Below are 19,321 nucleotides of genomic sequence, written 5' to 3'. Positions count from 1 at the left end.
ATTTTTTATTTTTGTTACAAGGAAATGTTTTCTGTAAATGAAATGCTGAAAGACATTCTTGGCACTCACATGCATCGTGATTTCTTTTAGAATAACAGACTCACAATTACATGGAAGACAAAACCTTATGACTTTAGCCAATGACAAGACAGAGCTAGTAACTGCAAGAAGTTATGAATGGGCCAACACACCCTCATGCAACTCTGAGTGGGTCATGGTCATGGAGGTGTTTTGGGGGCTGACATGGTTGAGGATGTAGCACAACTGAGTTAATTGTGACTTCCAATGTCCACTATGTGGTGCTACAGAACAGTCATAAAACCATGGCATCACTGTATATTGTGTGGAGTAACTAGTGTCAATCAGATGATGTTCATATTGTGAATTTGATTTCCTGTTTCCAGTAGTTCCAGTAGGTTGCTCTGTAAGTGATGCTCACTATTATCATGTCAGTATGTTCAGGGTAGGACTCTTGTTCTACAGAAGACATCTGATGCAGATTTGAAAGACTACAGCTGCATTAAAATAATTTCTTGCTTTAGGATAAAACATCAGAACTTGTGCCACCATAAACATACTGAGTCATGAAAGGTGACTAATTTTAAGACATTTTATCCTCAACTTGTTGGGGTTTGTTTGACCCAGTTTAAGTGTGATATGTTCAACTTGCAAGAAAAAACTAAAACTTTCATTTCCTTTTACCAATCGGTGGTGCTGAGGGAGATTCAATATCATGATTATGTTAATGGTGAAACTTCATACATGTGAAGTTCAGTGCCAATCAGACAAAAACTTCAGTTATAATTACTTATAATGGTTTTGTTTTTCTTAATGCGACATCAAAATTCTCCATCCCGCCCTGAACACATAGTGTGATGACTGATCGTTTCTATAAATTTTCATTTTCAACCTCTTAAGACTTGACTGACCAAGTTGGAAGTCAATACATGAGTACCAAATTTCATTGTGATTGGTAAAAGTAGTTCGGAGCAGTGGTCTAAAGGGGGCAAGAGAGTCATTTTTGCAATTTAACTGACAAAACTTCTGAAACATCAGTTTTCATCCTTGTTCAGCCCCTCAAAAATGGGCATGAATCTCAAGTGGAAAAAAATTAGAAATGGAGCAGATACAACAGGGCCTTCACTGCCAATGCTTTGGTGCTTCAGCTCTAATCAACAACAAAACTAAGAGCATGAAGGGTACAGTGGCTCAGTATGTATACTAATGCATGTCCAGTTTATTCAAATATACAATGGGATTCACAAATGATTAAATTGGCTGGAAGAAAAGTGTTAATTCCTTCAAAAAGTATCAACTATTGTAGTACAAACAAATATGGAGAAGTGAGAAATGGATAAGTCACTGAGAAAAGGGGAGAGGCAACATGAAAACGGGCTGGCTGTTTGATTTTTTGTTTCTAAATGAGGTAGCCCTGAGCGAGAAAACCAGACAACTGTCAGTGCTTTTCAGTCATCGTCAGAATCTGAATCGGAGTCATAACCTCGCCCTCGGATGGTTTTCTTCTCCACTTTTGTGAACTTTGTGCCTGATCTTTGAGTCACTGTGGGAGGCTCCATCAGGTTACCACTGGGAAAAGAAACAAATGGTCATACAAATAAATTAAGTACAATAACATGTATAACAGTAGCTGTATTCCAAGATTTCAGAGTAATATCCAGTAAAGGAGAAGAACAAAGTCTGTGTCTTACCTGTAGTTAATAACATCTGCACAGCCAAGTCTCCATTCTAGCATCTCTGTGGGAAACTCGTCTGTGTTGCCCAGGTCAGAGAATCCAACCACATAGTCCTTCGTTTTTCCATCTATGAGCAGAGCCAGTGTCGGAATAACCTTGATCCGCAGCCTCTCTGTCAGAAATGGAGCCTTCTCCACATTTAGTTTAATAAATTTGGTCTCCACGTGCTTCTTTGCCAAGATAGCCAGGTGTTTGTCAAGGATCTTACACCTATATTTAGGGAACAGAGAATAGAACCTCAAAGTTAGTAGCATAATTATAACATATCTAAAAACAAATGTATTTTTAAGACATTTAACATTTAAGGAAAAACAGATCACATTAAAAATACTTAAGTTAAACATTATTTGCATAAAAAACATGCAAGACATCACAGCAAAATCTTACAGTTTACTTGTTGTGACAGCGTTAGTCAAGGAACGCTAACTCTGACTTTTGACAGCATACTTTGACTCACCTGAAAGTGGAATTTCTGTAGAAATGGCAGACAACGTTCTTGCTTTCCTTGACTTCACCAAAAAAGTCTTTCTCACTTGGGACTTCTCTGTACTCTCCATGGCCTTTAGACAACCACTCCTTAAAAACAAAGGAGCAGAAAAGCAGTGAATTTGCAGTGTTGTGTGTTTTGTTTTCTGCTGTGAACTATTGCGTATTCCAACATAATTCCCTTGAAGAATAAACTTTGGTTTTATTTTACAATAATGACTTAAACTGAGTAGCTCCAATTATTTCATCTGCTTAAGTAATATTATATGTAATAAATCTGTGCATTGTCATTTACCAAACAACAAATCGAAAGTATTTAGCAAAACCATCTCATATACCTGCTTCTGTTTTTGGGCTTTTTTCAGCGCCTCCAACCGCCGTTCTTTGAGTCTCTCCAGATCGTCTTCATCCATTTCATTCAGTTTGCTCAGTTGTGCGTCCACCTGCTCCTCCACCAGCTTTGCGGACTGCTCCAAAACCTTTGTTATGATATCCATCGGTTGGTTGGCCATGACTGCTTGATAAACCTGAAGGATTATTAATAGTGTCAGTGAAGACACCACTTACTCAAAAGTTAACAGAACTGAAAGGATCTGCCACAATATTTTGTTGTTTCTTTTACTGCTAAAACATTATTTTAAAGTGTCTTTTATTGCTCTTTTTTATTTGAATTTTTTAATAGTGATATGTTGCAATATTAGTAGTTCTATAGCAATCAAACAATTATATTTGGATTTATAAAATAGCTTCCGGCTTCAAAATGAAACATTAGACATACTAAACTGAGTATACAAACTTTTCTTAATATCACTTTTTTTTTAATCTAAGTCATATTCAAAAGTCAAAGACATTCTGATGAGGCGCAAACACGGTGACTAGCAAAAGTTCTGTATACTTGTGTGTTTTAGAATGACCACAATTTTAGTTTAAAGGATGGGCAAATATTAGAAACGCTTTTCCAAAAATGTTTCAATCAACACTATACATAAGAACATTTACTATAGACAAATATCTTGCAAGAATAAGGTTAACACTGAAATCGTTCAAGCTATGATACAAAGCATCTGAGATAGTGTGCGTCATGTGTAACCATCGCATAGTAATGTGAGTAGAGCATTTCTGTAACAGCGTAGTTAGCTTGTTAACTTCGGTAACTGGCCACAGTTTGTCAGAATAGCTCTATGTAAGCATTAAGGGTTTACGGTCTCGTCGTGTTTTTGTTCGTGTTTGGTGTTGCTGTCACACTAGGTCTTGTTAATGTTCATGTTGTAGACAAAGGGCCGGTGTCAGGTGGCACCGGCACGCCTTATTTCTGTCGCCGGGATACGCTATGTTAAACTATTTGATAGACCAGTTTATTTAGTGATTTTGGCGTTCGTTCCAGTAGATATGTATACATTACCATGAAATGCAGGTATTCGCGTTTTGTAATAACACAGGAAAATCTATACGTTAACGTGGTGGAGATACTTATCTTAGCCCGTTAGCTAACTGTAGCTAACGATTAGCCTGCTGAGTGTAACGCTTCAGATACCGCTGAGAAACAAGTGTGTAAATTGTCAAATTGTAAATTAGTGCTGCTAAGTGAGTTTAGAATAAAAATATTAAAAGTCATAATGTAAGCTAAATAACTGGGTTACCTGCTGTTCTGCTACACTTCACTTTATGCGCGAAAAGCAGACGCTACGGCAACAGCGGAAATTACGTCACAGAAGGCCCTGTAACGTCAAACCACACCGGAAATACGCAGGGACTTTTTTTTTTTTTAAATCCAAGCGTTCAAGAATTGCAGCAAATATGTTAAGTTTACACGTTTTCTAATTTTTCGCTCTATATACTTGTTTCTGAGTCGTCAATGAGAAGATTCCATTTCTTAATGGCTTTAAATGAGAATGTAGAGCCTCATCATAATGCAGTTGCCTTTTCCTACCCAAGGCTTTTGATACTCCTCCAAACATTAGTGAACAAAATAAGATGGGTTGAAATAGATATTTCGAATTATCTATAGATAAAGAATAGTTTTACACCATTATTAAAAATTGCACTACTTCAATTAAATCCTACATAACTTAATAATATTAATATGGATCTTTTTAACAAAAAGTGTTTGAGAAATAGACGAAATACATCAAGCATAACACAGAAAGTTTATAATCCACTGACTTCATTGTACTAAGGATTGTGCTTTTGATCCTTGTCATCCAACTGTCTGAATAGCAAAATCTCATTAACTCTTGTAACAGAAATATCTCATGTGATCATCCATTAACTTGCAGAAATCATACAGTAGAGCCTCAAAAAGCAATAGACAACTTAATAACACAGAGTTTACAGTTTATTAAACCAAGATTTAGAAAACTTACAAACAGGTTCACAGCTTCAGGTCTTCAGGCACGAGCCAGTTCAGAAAAGACAAGACTGGCCATTCCCTTTAGGAAAGATATGGCATGTGAAGAGAAGCATACATCTTGACGGTGACCAGAGACTCGCACATTCGGAATTACATTCATTTCATTCAGCTTTTGAAATTGACAGATTATTTTTGGTTTGCATATAGGAATAATTCAACCATATGTAATACTTTTGACAGCCAGTGCCTGTTCACCACTCATAAATGTAAACTTCAAAGAAATGCAGTGGAGTAGCTATAAGCTGTACAATTTTCTTCGAGTTGTGAGGTACACAAGATGAGTTACAGAATTAAAAACTGTATCACCTGTTCAAATGCAAAAAATCAGCATTATTTTAATATTCATATTTATAAAACCTTGAAGTCGGGAAACAGAAACAAATACCAAAATTACTCCAAATAGAAAGGCTTTATGAAATGTTACAGATCTTCACGGGACATCTTAATTGTAAGCTGGAAAAATAAAAGAAATGCATAGGCTACCTACTGATTGCCATAACCCCTGTTAACATAGTCCTAAGTCAGAGTGCTACTGAGAATCAACAGTTAACCTCAAATGAAGTGCTTTGGCCAGCTTCTGATTTCCGTGTTGAAACACTTGGAAACAATTAGAGTGAAAAGATTTACAATTTTAAAGACAGTTACTAAGAATTCACTACATGTAAACAATACAAGAGGTAAAACCTCTACATACAACTTCTCTTTTAAAACCTTTAACAAGTATCTTTAAAAAAAAAACAAAAAAAAAAACCCTATTTACATTTTAACAGTTTGGCACTTTTTTTGCAAGAGAAAAGAAACACTACTGTATCCTGCAGACTACTGTATCTGCTCTTTTGTGACACAGTAATTTCACAGATCAGTACTTTTGTCATGAAGCACACAAATACTGATGAAAAATGGTGTGTCTTAAAAAACCTAGGATTATCGTGACTGCTACAAGGCTAACAGATTCTAACATAATTAAACAATACGTTGAGTTAGAGCATGGTAATTTTTTCTCCTATCTAGACTCAATTACAACCTTGAACAAAAAATAACTTGACAGTGCCTTTGTAACAGGGTTAAAACCTATCAAACACACCAGGGAAGATGACTGGTTTCTCACATGAACAGTAGGGTTTAAACCTTACAAGGTCTGGCTGCCCAAATGCCAGCAAAAGTCTTATAGAAAACTTCACATATGTTAGAAAATGAGTGCATTAATTTACAAAGAACTTTATCCGTAAAATAATTCTGCAAAAAGCTGCTACGATTTGTGGTGTTCTGGGTTTTGTACAGTCAATCTCCTGTATTTCTGTTTAGATGACGTGTCCTGTAGTTAATGATATATTACAAATGCTGCCACCGACTCCCATGAAGGCTCCTGTAACACTTGATCATTATGTGTGAAACTATTGGTAGAAATCTGTCTCACTCTCCAGAACCTACAGTGATGATACTGCAAGACAGTCTGTTATGCACATTTTAAAGTGTTAAACATTATACTTAGAGAGAAATTAATTCTGATGGAGCAAATATTTAACTGACTCATCAGCTGTTTCCCCAGCATCTCCATCAACATTCTCATAAAGCCCAAAAACATGGTTGGTAGTAACCACAAACCAAATTAATACTTGTAATCTAGGAACTCGACCTCCACTCTTATAGGTATACAACACAGCCTGTAACACCATTACAGTTACTATTGAGTATTTTCACTGCCAGTTCTTCTTCTTCTTATTCTCTCCATTAATCAACATGTTGTTTAATCTGTAGTGGATAAAATTGGTGAAAATATGAAGCTGTGTTTCCAAAAGCCCAAAATGATGTCTTTAAATATGAGGGGGTTTCAAAAAGTTTATGGAAAAAGGACAGTTGGAAAAGTCATGACATTTATTTTTCAACATATGCTCTATCTACAATCGCGGAAAAAATTAGACCATCAAAAGTCATCAAAAACAATGGTTATGCAATCAAGTACTAACTCCTGTGTGTATCATGTGACTAAAACAGACAGGAAAGAAAACATGAAATGCCTAAAAGCACTGTTTTTGTCAGTACAATGCCATAGCTATTGATGTACGAACTTAAGTGATTTTGGTTATTATCAAGAAAACCATGGAAAATGGCTAGATATCAGCTCTGAAATTAAACTCTTATGAGCTATTTTTGTTCTTATCATTATATTTGTCCAAACAAATGTACCTTTAGTTGTAATAGGCATTAAAATGAACTAGAAATTGAAGAAAACAAGGGGTGGTCTAATAGTTTTTTCCGCGACTGTAGGTCAATACACTTCTGCAAACACTGACACCAGCTTTTAAGTCCATCTGTGTAAAACTGAGGGCCATGCAATTTAAAAGGATTTTTAGCTATGTTCTTTTTCCACAACCTTTCGAAGCCCCCTTGTATCTTGTCTGCTCCACACAAAGGTACTGAGCATACCTCCAGTGTAAAGAAACCAGACAATATTAAAATCTGTGAAACTAGACTCAAAGAATTTTCATGTGCATCTTAAAAATAACTAAATGAATCAAATAGTTGTTGCAGCTCTAGCCATGGTCTTCTGAAAACTCGACGCAGCCAAGTTTATTTGCTCTAATTCAGTAAATGTGAAGTTGCCTAATTTGGTTGTTGTTTTTATGCGAGATTTCAAGAGTTTGCATCAATCAATCACGTGATAATATTATTGAAACTCAACTGACCAATTTAAGTAAATGTCATTGCTTACTGTCAAAATGTCCAAACGGACTGCGTTTTGTACAAAGCACTCTACAATTTGTCTCTTATTTACTCATGTAGGACTCTGGTCTGTTCTGAGCATTGTGGAGATCAAACCTGATCCACTCGACCTCCTGAGCAACAGTCAGCTCCTGTGGACGTCCTTGTGGCATCAGATGTTACGTATGCAAGTAGGAGCTCTCCTCCTTCATGCTATCTTCAGGGTGCTACCATAAGTTTGCTGCACAACCACCTGAATATTGTCTACGATGAAGTCAAAAGCCATGCTCCACACAGACTCCACTGACTGCTGCATAATCCTGCACAAGCACGAAAAACAAAAGCAAAGGAAGGAATGAGCCAAAAACACAACAACAGGGCAGAGCAGAGAAGAAGGCTAAGCTTGGGGAACTGTCCAGACCTTACCTTTTCATGTATTTTATAATTAAATCCAACTTTTCCAAATCTTTATCCTCAATCAGATCAGTGCAGTATTTCACCACCTGCAGGATATCCTCTTCCATGGGTTCTAACAGAAAAGAAGAACAGATTAAAAATCCACAGGCTAGTTTCACAAAGACTGAACTTTAAAACTAACTTACTTACAAAGAATTTGGTTTCAGCTAGACATCTAAATGTTTGTTATACAAAGCAGCTCATCAATATCTTAGGTAAGCCTAATTTGCTTTGAATTCTGGATAAATAAAGGCATTGTTAAACCTAAGACCATGGCTGATTGCGCCACCGCATTAAACCGCTCAGCTCAGATCACTCCAGCACAACATGCCTACTTGCAGGAAGAATTTAACAGTTGCAAGATATTTTACTGACACAATTCAGTGTTTTTATTTTTTAAAGTCAATGTATTCTTGAAAAAATAATGAAAACTCATAACTCAGTCAGGCTCAGGAGTCTCACCTCTGACTGACAGTCTCCTCAGTGCTTCATGTTTACAATAGGTTAAAACAGAATTTATTTCCAAAAATTATAAAAGCTTGTCACCATCTGGTGGCACTGGTTAGTTTGACTTTTTCCACTCAAACAAACCTCTTAGTTTTAAGTTAATTTGGGAATTAGGCTTTTTAGGGAGTTAGAAGCCTATTTTTGTGAAAATGTCTTGTATTAGGCAAATTTAAGCACAAAACTGAGACAATAAGATGATACACCTGTACATAACCATTATGGCTTTATGACAGAGATACTTCTAATTATTTACCTGTGATGGTGGTGACCCATTCACGCAGAAGTGTTTTAATGTCTGTCAGGTCACAGGCTCCGGCCAGTGTTGGAGCACAGCGAGGAATGATTTTAGGCACAGACTCAGTGAGGTCTTGTTTTGAGGATGACGTGGAAGGACCATTTTCAGTCTGAGGGGGTACAGAACAGGCGTGAGCTGGTGAAATGTGTTAGGCAACAAGTCTGTAACATGTCACTGTTTATAGGCTCACCTTTACAATGTTCCTTGGTTCCTTCGGTTTCACAGGTGATGGAAAGTTTTTAGCAGGGCTGTTTGTTGTGGGACGTCTCTTCTGAGGGGAGGGTCCTTTCTTAACGGGGCTCACTGCATTCTTCCTCTTGTAGCGCCGCTTCGCACGACCAATTCCAATTCCTGACTGTTTAAGCTGCATAAGTGGATTCTTTGGCTCCGCTGCAGAAATATCAGGAGGGACCAACAAAAGTGGATGAAAAGAACATGTATGCAGTCTGTCAGTAGCATTAAAACAAACATTATTTCTTTATAATTAATTCTATTATGGCTTACACATTTTGGCCTGGGGCTGGGCATTTGTTACTCGGCTATAGGCAGATTTCAGTTCCTCTTGGAGCTCTTTGGGAAGGGCAGCAAAAACATCCGGATCGACCTACAGTCAGAGAGAACAGTGACAAGTGAAGAACTGAATGACATTAGCTCTCTATAGTTTACTGAATGGAATAACTCAATACAACTAGCATTTAAAGTGGTGGCATCTCCATCATAAAGTAATCGGGAACAGATTTTCACGTGATCATGTGATAACACCTGCATTTTGTGATACCAATGCATTTTTTTAATCACACAGCTTGAACGCAATATGTAATAATTTCATATATCTTGTTTCACAATACATTTTTGGAATAGAAATGTAATAACACCATCTGCAAAAGTTATAAAAATGGCCAAATAAGATCAGCCCGTATATTAGTCTTCCAGAATAGAGGTGAAAGTTTGTTTGGATGGTTCTAAATTGATGCTGAGTGCAAGATGCTGCAACAGCACATTTGCAAAATAGTGGCTGGATGGAAAGTGTTTCTGTGGATGATGTGCACATGAGGAAACATGTCTTGGTATTGAAATAACTAAATGCCGACAAAATGAAATAATACATGAAAGAAGTGTCTTTGTCAAAATTTGCCATTTTCAGGGTGTAATAACAGTTCAACATTGTTCTTTCATGTCGTGAAGGGAACTCAAAAACAGTAAAGCACAGACAGAGGAAGGAAGGAGAAGAACAATCTAGCCATTGCATGACTGAAATCATTACTACTACATATTTATCTAATCAACAGAGCAACATCTAGGGACTTCATGTCAAAAACTGAATAATAAAAAGTAATTCCCACTTTTATTTCCAACTAGGTTGACTACTGCAAAGCTCTTTTGATGTGATTCTCCAAAAAGACCATCAAAAAGCTAAACTAGAAGCACTCGGAGAGCGCAGACCTCCGCCAAGGCTGATCAGTGGCCCCCCCCGTGGGCCCCCCCACCCCCGATCACCACCAAAATTTAATCATTTCTTCCTTATCCCATTTCCAACAAACCCTGAAAATTTCATCCAAATCTGTCCTTAACTTTTTGAGTTATGTTGCACACTAACGGACAGACAAACAAACAGACAGACAAACAAACAAACAAACAAACAAACCCTGGCAAAAACATAACCTCCTTGGCGGAGGTAAAAATACTAGAGGCAACCAATAAGTAATCATTTATGACAAAAAGGAGGGAAATTTATCACACATTTTGTTTTCACGCTGTTAAATATTACAATATGTATTAATACGCAACAATGTGAAAATGTATCACATTTTGTCAAGTTATTACCTCATAAACTGCTTCTACAGACTATTTTATTTCAGGCCTATTTCATTTATAATGAAATTCCCTACCTGCGAGTAGTTTGGTAGTTCCAGTACAATTCCTGGACTGCCTGGCTGATTTGGAATCTGTAGTATCAGCGTGCCTGCAGGTGGAGCATACAGTGCAGGGCCAGGAGGAAGATGTGGAGGGGAGGTGGAACGGGCCTTAGGAGAGGAGGGTTGTGGATTGGGACAATGTCGGTTATTTGATCTCCCATCTCGAAAAGCCCAGGAATTTTCCACCTGTTCTCTCAGCTCTGTGGGCAAGGCCTCCAACACAGAACGATCCACCTCAGAAACGAGAAAGAGACGCAATTTGAAAAAACAATGTTTCACTGTTAAACTCTTGCTTTATTATGCAGACATTTCTCACATGGCACATACCTGTGAAGGCGAGGGAACTTCAATGCTAAGGTTGAGACGGGACTGAGAATGTTTTGGAGTTCGTTTACATGCTTCATTTCCTTTGCTTGTTCCAGGAACTGGTTCAGCAGAGGGGGATGATGGGAGTGTGGTACAGGAAGTCTTTTCCTTACATGTGTTATTGTCTGCAGCATATGCAATATTAATATTGAACTATATAATATATGGTTTAAAATATAACTACAAAGATGTAAACAGCAAAAAGACCAACAAACCTTTATTACTGGATCGTGTACTTAATCTTTGACCCAATAACATGTCTTTGATGGAGCGTGTCCGCGAGTCCTGAGGAACAGAGTGATGTCCCTCAAGAAGCTGGACCTGGATTCCAACTCCTCTCAGGTCCTGAACCTGCAGGTTCATGGAATGGAACAGCTTGATAACCGCAGCTGCAATCAACTGACCACTATCTGTGGACTGAGCGAGCATCACGGTCCTAACAGAAGAAGACACAGATAAAAATAACTATGGAGACAATGACAGGAACAAACGATTAAATAACATGGTTATCAGTTACTTGTAACATATGAGCATGGCGGTGACTCACTTGGCTAGATTATCACAGATACCATGGCCGCCATATTTAGCTGGCTCCAGTGGAGCTCCCATCTTGCGAACCATCACTTTAAGAGTAACTCTGCGACCCCGGAGTCCTGCTTCTTGTAAACGTTTTTGCACCTCCATGGACAAGTTATTCAGGAAGCACTCTGCTTCATCAACCTGTTACAGCAATGAAACAAACAGGCTAAAGCACTGCTGAAAAAAGCATTTCAAGGCAAATCTTCCTACACCTTTCTATTAACAGAGATAAGGGAACTATCAATCCTGCAAAATGTAGCCAGTTCTCACAGATCGCACTGTGTGTAGACAGTGTAGACATGTGAAAAGATAGTGGTGCTAGGTTCTTTCTCAAGGCCTACTGCCATTCTTTACACAATGACTCTAGTCACTTTCATATGTACAAATTCAATGCATGGCTTTGAGGAGAGACTGTGTGAGTTATTTCTACTTGAATCATTCAACCATGCCTTCCAGTTTGTAATAACTCTAAACATATTTTATAACTATCTGTTATAATCAACCTTAAAACAACTCCAGGAAAAAGTCATTCTTTCAAACAAAACCAAAGCTTCACAGATAAATAATGAAGAAATATACCAAAAAGGAAGAGACGGGATCTAACCTTAGTAAAGCGAATGTTATAGTTCATCTCAGCTGAGACAGATTTCCGCTCCTTCTCATAACGGACAGGACGATCATCTAGACCTCTGCAGAATCGGAAAAGGGTTTGTCCAGTTCGAGGCCCAAACTTCTTCTGAAGCTGAAACAGCGACACCTGTTGAAGGTCCCCACATGACCTAACCCCTATAGCAGCCAGCTTTCTGCCCATAACAGGCCCAACTCCTAAAAAAAAGCAAAACATAGACATAAGCTGTGAAGTCAAATAACTTCCATACATATGATGAAAGACAAAAAAATGTATGTGTGCAACCAGCAGGTGGTGCCTTATCTACCTGGTAAGCTGGTTACTGACAAATCCCTTATAAAATCGTCCACTTCTTCAGACTTTAGGAAATGCTGCCCATCTGGCTTGGCTTTACGTGTTGCCAGCCGAGCCAACAGGATGTTTGAACCTAAACATATGAAGAGTCAGACGGAATAAGTAAACCATTAAAAGGGTCTATTCTAGGGTAAAAGGGTCAATTCTATAATAGTAGACAAACATGAACTCACCCATTCCTACAGAAGCACAACATCCAGTTTTCTCCTTGATCTCTGCTCTGATGGCACTCGCCAGATCATCTGGGCTGATGCCTAGCTCAGCTACCAGAGCAGAACCGTCTATCAGCACTTCATCACAGCTCAAAGCCTCGATGTCATGGGTATAACTGCACACATCAAGTAACAGAGAGGGTTATCTCTGAGGTCCCTTTTACTCACTCTGTCACTTCAAGTACAAGATAACCTCTAAGTCCTTCTTACCCAGCCAGAATCTCATACATTGTGAGAGCCACCTCTTTATAGGCCTCAAAGTCATATGGGACAGACTGAAGTGAGGGACATAACTGTTTTGCTTTTCCAAAAAACATCCCATTTCTAACACCTGCCTGCCTGTAAAAAAAAAAAGAAAAAAAAGCACATTAAAATAGAATTCAAAGTAAAAAAAAAAAAAAAAAAAAAAAAAAAAATATATATATATATATATATATATATATATATATATATATATATATATATATATATATATATATATATATATAATAAATAAATGAATAAATGTAGTTGTTTGAAATATCTGTGACACACAGGTTTCTGTGATGACCTTACCTGGCCTCATAACTGCAGGATGCAATCTCTGCCATTGAGAGAGCTGCAGCATCCTGGTCTACTCCATTAGCACAGGAACCAGGACTCTCCTGTGAAGGAGTTCTGTGCAGATCCTCTTCATCCCTCCCTGAGACACAGAAAAAAATACACATTAAAATCATTACAATTAAACAAAACATGCTTCACCAGCACATAGAATGAGGTCAGTGAAAGTTAAGTTCAGCATGGGTGTGTAACAGTCCTACCATGTTTAGCCTGAATCTGTTTCCTCTCATAGTACTGCTTCTCCAGCTGAGGGTTGGCCCCGGGTCTCAACGGTACTTTGCCCTGTCCTCGGTTACTAGTTACAGCTACTGGTTTCCCTGCAAGATATCAAGAGGAGTGACTCTACATGTTAAACATAAACATGTGTTTCACAGTCAGGCTGCAGCATGTGCAAATAATAATAGAACAAAAAAATTAAGATTGTTGTGAAAAATATGGCAAACACTGTATAACAGCAGTTTAATTTTTACATTTAATTTTCACAGAAAAAATATAAATTGAAGAATCTGACTGTAGACCAGGCATTCCTGTAGCAGCATAATTAACAGTTGTATGCTGAAACACATTTTACCTTTATCCAAAAATTTAATCTTAAACAGTTTGTTAGTTATATCCTCTCATAATGCAATTTTTTTTATGTACTGGTTTAGTTGAATTTCGCTTACAACAGATCTTTTCAATGATAAAAAAGGAATCTCACCTTTCAGCTCTGGTCGATGGCGGATCCCCACGGACACAAAGAAACAGTCCATGTCCACATGGAGAATACAAGACTTAACATTTACTGCTGCTGATGTACCTGACAAAGACCAAACACATCAGATCAGGGATTTTAAATCCCACCAAAATATGACATTACCTACCAATGAAACACAGTTAACTAAGGACGATGTGCATCTACACACCAAGTACCACAATATACATCGCAATAATTATACTTATGATTCACATTTTTTTTTGTCTCTTAGGTTTACTTTGTTTATACTTTCAGATGAAACACTTGCAAAATAATTCCATCATAACTGTTGCGTACTAACTGTAATAACGATTCTCTCTACATTTCTGAACTATCAAGCATCTTGGAAAGTGTTCTGACAATAAAGAACAGTTTGAAAAACCACAAATAGTGGTCAACTTTCACGACCAAGACCAAACTCAGCCTTTACACCCGTAATAAATAATTATTTGCATTGCATTTTTGTTATAATTATAATTTCTGATGGATATTATCACCCTATCGCACCCCACTGTTAATCCATCTCATAAATTAGGTGAGAGATAGATACTGTGACTATCCAAGTGTTCAGACAAAATATTACATTTGCTGGTGAAACTTTTATACTTTGATCACATTATTTTAGTCTTTATTACCTCATGGGACACAATCACCTGTAGGTTTGATTAGTGGTTTTTACATTTGTTTGTCTGTCGACAGGATTCTGCAAAAATGCGTGCTTTTTCTACATTGGGAAGCAGGGCACTTAATTGAAGTACAGAACTTTGAGGCCATGGGGCAGATGAACTATTAAACTGCATATACGCGCTCTATGAGTGCCTGTGTACTAATGCTTTGCTTTTTAAATATAATGGATGTTTTAGCCTTTTACCTTTATTGGACAGATTAGAGCAGCAAGCTATGTGCAAGCATGGTCCATGGACAAGTATGGCATGTAGTGGTCACCATAATGTAACCTCTAATAAACTGTGGTCTGATTTTTAGAAGAAAACCCATTCCTCTTATTACCTTGACTGTCAATAAAGCACCGGGACATATTTCTCCTCAGTCGGTCTTTCCCGGGGAAGGAGACAGTCCCTACTGTTCTCCGTTTGCTATGCAGTTCATTGACATATTCAGAAAAGCCAGTCCTCCATGTGGAAATCTGATGTAAACGTGAGTGCGAGTAGAACTCAGAAATCAAATTATCTGTTTGAGCCAGCAGCTGTGCTGAGGACTTGGATGAAGACGTCTTGTCAGTGGAAGGATCAGTTTTGGCTGTTAAATTGTTTGTGTTCAGTGAGGCAGGGTCAAATGAAAAGGCATTGTGGTGACTTCCGTTCAGTCGAATAGGAGAATGTGAAAGACTCTTTTCAGAACGTGAATCAACATCACAGGATGGCCAGGGTGATGGTTGGGGTGTCTCCTTAGCTTGTTGAGCCTCCTGGTAGGTGGGTGGAGAAGCTTTAGGTCCCCTCTCATTGACATCTTTGAGGCTGGACTGCTCTTGGATGACAGTGGCCTGCTCAGATTGATTTGGAGGACTGTGGGGGAACTCATATGGGTCCAGTTTGGTATGACAATTGGCTGCACGATTCAGAGGTTTAGATTCTGGACATTTGACTCTGCGTTGAAGCAGGTCCTTGTCAACATACTGCTCTGTAACGAGGGAGAGATCCCCTGCCTTTAAGGCACCATTAATGAGGTGAGTGTGTCCATTTGTCATGGGTGCCTCCTTTAACACTTGCGGGGCTCCATGTAGACAAGGATTCTCATTTACAGAGTCTTGCATTTTGTCCACTTTTGAATGGCTCTTCAAGTCCACTGAGGTCCTTAATAATCCATTTCTGTAACACAGGCAGATACCTACTTAGTTTCTTCATTGGTAATTAATGACAAGATTTTATAATCAATTTTCTAATACAGAGTTACAACAGGAGAGTTCTTTTCCAATAAACTTGACATACTCACAGTTTTAATTCCCCCTCCTTGCAGCTGCTCTGAGGAGTTTGGCAGGAAGAGTTGATCTGAGGTTGTGGCTGGCCAACTCTCTCGTATTGAAGACTAGACTGAGGTGTTATGATACTACATTGCAGAGTGTTGTGCTGGATGAACTGAGTGTGGAAGCTGCCCTGACTGCGGCTCGAGTTAGGGATGGAGTTACTCTGGCAGCTGGATGGGGACTGTTCAGTGTTGGGAACAGAGTGCTGAATGCTGCGCTGTGGCAGATAAAGCTTTTGATTGATGCTGTGCTGAGGCAGGCCATGGCTGGGTCCTACAATCTCTGAGGTCTGGCGCAAATTCATGCCAGCAAAAAGTGAACCTTTCTGCTTAGCATACAGCTGGTACTGGAGGTAAGGAAGGAGACGTCCAGCCTTGATACTGTTTTAAACAAACAACAAAGTAAGCCGTCATTTTTACACAATAGTGCAAACGATTAAGTGTTTAAACAAGTGACAAGTAACAGGTGAAATCTACACATTCATCTACCAATAAACCCACCTGTCAGTGATCCACTCTGGCCTGATGACCTTTTCCCCTTTGAGCTCTTGAATTTTACTGTTTGGCAAATTATTGGCAATAATGTGAGTGGTTCTGGAGCGCGAGTAGTATGTGTGAAACTGGCCACCATGCAGCATCATCAGTCTGCGTAACTCATCTGCACTTGGTTCTGCCAACAAACAGACAATAGAAAGTAAAAACCAAAAATGACAAATTAGGGACAATTTATGCATGCAAGTAGTTGAGTCATCTCATGTTTCAAAGTGCATTTCAATTGTCTTCTACTATATGTAGTAGGTACATTGTTTTTAATCAGACAATTCAATAAAGGGAATATGTTTAGCTAAATACGCTTCACACAGAATTCTTTTATTTTTTTCACACACTCATTGTGCCCTTCCAATTGTAAAGAACAAACTATAGAAACACTGAGAATGCAAACAGACACAAACTAAAAACATAGCAAAAAATGATTGAGTGTAGTGTTACCTGTGTATCCATTGACATACACAGCCACTCCACTAAAGATGTTAGAGGATGCACCATCCTTCTGTTTTTCTCTGGGGGCATCAAGTTTAAACTGCTCATCGAGCTTGGAAACCTTGGCGGCCATGTAGCCACCCTATAAAGGACAGGGGAGACACATGCATATTAGACCACCACAACAATAACTCCATGTGTGCTATGAGACAGCCATTTTTTTCACTTACTGTATATATATGTATATATATATATATATATATATGTATATATATATATATATATTTTTTTTTTTTATTTTTTTTTTCCAATTCTTGCAAACATATTCATGATAAACTGGTTTCAACTACTGTCTCAACATTTTCAACCTATTAAATTTGAACAGATTATGAACATGTGCATTTCCTTATTGGACTATGTATACAAGATTTACTAAACACCTAATATATATATATATGTCTCTTTACTGAAATACACCCATTATAAGGGAATATTTTCATGTTCAGATACACACTTAATATTTTTTACTTCCTTTATGCTGTTTTGTTTGTGTACTGCAATCTTATATTTCAAGGTGTATGCCCCAGTCACCATTGTATGCATTTTAGAGTATAGTATTACTTAACAGGACAGCATGTCATCCATGTCTAGCTCTTAGCTTTGCTAATGAGGCAAATGGTCCACTCATTTCCCAACTATACTCTGACACACTACATATATGCTGCCTAGTACTTTCTAACCTTCTGCATTCTGCCCTGTATTAATTTTCTTGTCCAGTTCTAAAACGGCCTTTCCCAAGCTGTAGGAGCATAAAAAAGCCTGCTTTGTCACAGTCTTCATACTCACCCTTTCAGCCCAACCATTGTCATCATTGGCATTGGCTCTCTTCTTTGCCCACACATCTCGACTCATACTGAGATACCTAGAAAAAACAAAAGGGGTATTCACTCACACAGGAACATACAAATCAAATCTGAGTTTCGAAACTGCATTTTTTTTTAAAAAAAAACCCTCTTCAACATAAATCAATGACATTATAGCTGCATTGCAATATTTTGGAGAAGTAAACAAGTATTGATCGGTGTTTGTCTTTATGTGAAACATCTTTATCAAGTGCAAATCAAATAAAACAAGCTGCGCCAGTTTAAGCAACGCGCTTTATATGTTTTATGTCATTAATTCATGATTGGAGTTGGTATCAATACTGTCATATCGGTTGTACAACCAAGAGAAAGGGGTCCGTGACCAAGGGCATGTCCGGGCAGGCTCGTGCAACTGGCAGCAGACTTTGGTAAACCTTACATGTAAGCAGCTAACTGCTAACATTAGCCTGGCTACTCCAGTGCTTGCTAGTTAATCATGCATGTCGCCGTGCCACGACACGGCTGTAACATTAAGTCAGTTCAAGCAAGAAAAAATACCAATTCAAGTATGCTGCATTCACTCACTAACAATGCTGATCAAATTAGCTCGAAGCAATAATGAGGGTATACGACTCTAAGTTCATTACGGTGTTAAAACCGGGTGTAAACAAACGACGACCCCTTGTGATTGTTCGCTAACAGAAGTCACTTGTTTTTAACGATACCTTTTATTCTGTCAGACGGAGGTTGTTAGCCCCAGACTTCTCTCTGCAGATACTGCCCAGCAGAAACGTTAAGTGCGCACAGATTAAACGGGCAAAAAACCAAAGCAAAGCGAAATGAAAATCCTCCAGACAGTTAACTCGACTCCTCAGTCTCGGCTTTACGCGCAATAAAACACATTTCGATGGACCGAGAGCCCCTTATATTGTCATGCTGCCACGCCATGTCACTTCCACATTCTGCTTTACCCTCCCAATCCTTTCGCTCTCTGCCTCTACCGCCTGATCCCCTCGCTTTCCTTTTTCTCTGCCACTGTCAGAGGAGGCACACAGAAAACCACACACTTCCGCTCACTTTCAGAATAAAAGCCTGTGTGACTGTGACCAATTTGAGGTGGTGCATTCAAGTGTCACATGTCAAGAAAGTAAACCGCTATTTTATTCTCATAGCCGTGGGTAAAAAGCCATGAAATATGGTTTGTTCTGCAGATTAGACGATGTCCAATAAGTACCTTTGACTGAATTCCCGATTTATCATCGCAAAATCACATAATAAATATTAACGATATTAACATTAACGAGCTAGCTGTCACATTCACGACCCACTATAACAATAGTTAACTGATTTTGTCCCAAGCAGAGCAAGTCAGACTAAAATTATCTCCCAGAGTTTTCTATATCGGTGTAAGAAAAGCAATATAGTAACAAGTGACGAGTATATTGTGCCATAATTACCCAACTTCCGCTGCGCTTGTAGCTTCTCTATGCTAGCT

At 38.4% G+C, this 19,321-nt stretch overlaps 2 protein-coding genes across 3 annotated transcripts; both read right to left on the bottom strand.

Annotated features, from left to right (window-relative positions):
* Positions 1 to 14: 14 nt before the first annotated feature.
* Positions 15 to 3,984, bottom strand: txndc9 (thioredoxin domain containing 9). Its single transcript, XM_030124997.1, has 5 exons — positions 3,881 to 3,984; positions 2,579 to 2,767; positions 2,212 to 2,330; positions 1,710 to 1,964; positions 15 to 1,587 (listed from the first exon to the last, which is right to left on the bottom strand). Exons 2-5 carry the CDS (start codon positions 2,750 to 2,752, stop codon positions 1,467 to 1,469), a joined length of 669 nt encoding a protein of 222 aa, XP_029980857.1. The 5' UTR covers positions 2,753 to 2,767; positions 3,881 to 3,984; the 3' UTR covers positions 15 to 1,466.
* A 3,289-nt stretch (positions 3,985 to 7,273) lies between these two features.
* On the bottom strand, positions 7,274 to 18,864 carry rev1 (REV1 DNA directed polymerase). 2 transcript variants are annotated; one of them, XM_030124732.1, is made up of 22 exons: positions 18,552 to 18,864; positions 17,810 to 17,885; positions 16,973 to 17,105; positions 16,484 to 16,652; positions 15,953 to 16,363; positions 15,011 to 15,828; positions 13,967 to 14,065; positions 13,467 to 13,583; positions 13,222 to 13,348; positions 12,877 to 13,005; positions 12,628 to 12,782; positions 12,408 to 12,527; positions 12,077 to 12,297; positions 11,441 to 11,613; positions 11,109 to 11,329; positions 10,855 to 11,027; positions 10,501 to 10,761; positions 9,116 to 9,215; positions 8,802 to 9,001; positions 8,570 to 8,720; positions 7,780 to 7,882; positions 7,274 to 7,673 (listed from the first exon to the last, which is right to left on the bottom strand). In XM_030124732.1, the coding sequence occupies exons 2-22, from the start codon at positions 17,873 to 17,875 to the stop codon at positions 7,562 to 7,564; spliced, it is 4,059 nt and encodes a 1,352-aa protein (XP_029980592.1). In that variant the 5' UTR covers positions 17,876 to 17,885; positions 18,552 to 18,864; the 3' UTR covers positions 7,274 to 7,561. The 2 variants fall into 2 exon arrangements, with proteins under 2 accessions (XP_029980592.1, XP_029980594.1); XM_030124734.1 differs by having other exon boundaries at positions 10,855 to 11,018.
* Between the last annotated feature and the right edge of the window lie 457 nt (positions 18,865 to 19,321).

The sequence above is a fragment of the Sphaeramia orbicularis genome, chromosome 21, assembly GCF_902148855.1.
Source record: "Sphaeramia orbicularis chromosome 21, fSphaOr1.1, whole genome shotgun sequence".
Taxonomy (NCBI): domain Eukaryota; kingdom Metazoa; phylum Chordata; class Actinopteri; order Kurtiformes; family Apogonidae; genus Sphaeramia; species Sphaeramia orbicularis.
Note: the sequence above shows the minus strand (reverse complement) of the source record. Positions and strands in the feature narration are given on the sequence as shown.

Coding starts and splice junctions, on each gene's coding strand:
- txndc9 (XM_030124997.1), bottom strand. CDS start 2,752: ATGGCCAACCAACCGATGGATATCATAACAAAGGTTTTGGAGCAGTCC. Junction 1,965..2,211: donor TACAGAAATTCCACTTTCAG/GTGAGTCAAAGT, acceptor CCCTAAATATAG/GTGTAAGATCCTTGACAAAC. Junction 1,588..1,709: donor GCAGATGTTATTAACTACAG/GTAAGACACAGA, acceptor TTCTTTTCCCAG/TGGTAACCTGATGGAGCCTC.
- rev1 (XM_030124732.1), bottom strand. CDS start 17,875: ATGAGTCGAGATGTGTGGGCAAAGAAGAGAGCCAATGCCAATGATGAC. Junction 9,002..9,115: donor CCAGCCCCAGGCCAAAATGT/GTAAGCCATAAT, acceptor ATATTTCTGCAG/CGGAGCCAAAGAATCCACTT. Junction 7,674..7,779: donor ATTATAAAATACATGAAAAG/GTAAGGTCTGGA, acceptor GTGCTTGTGCAG/GATTATGCAGCAGTCAGTGG.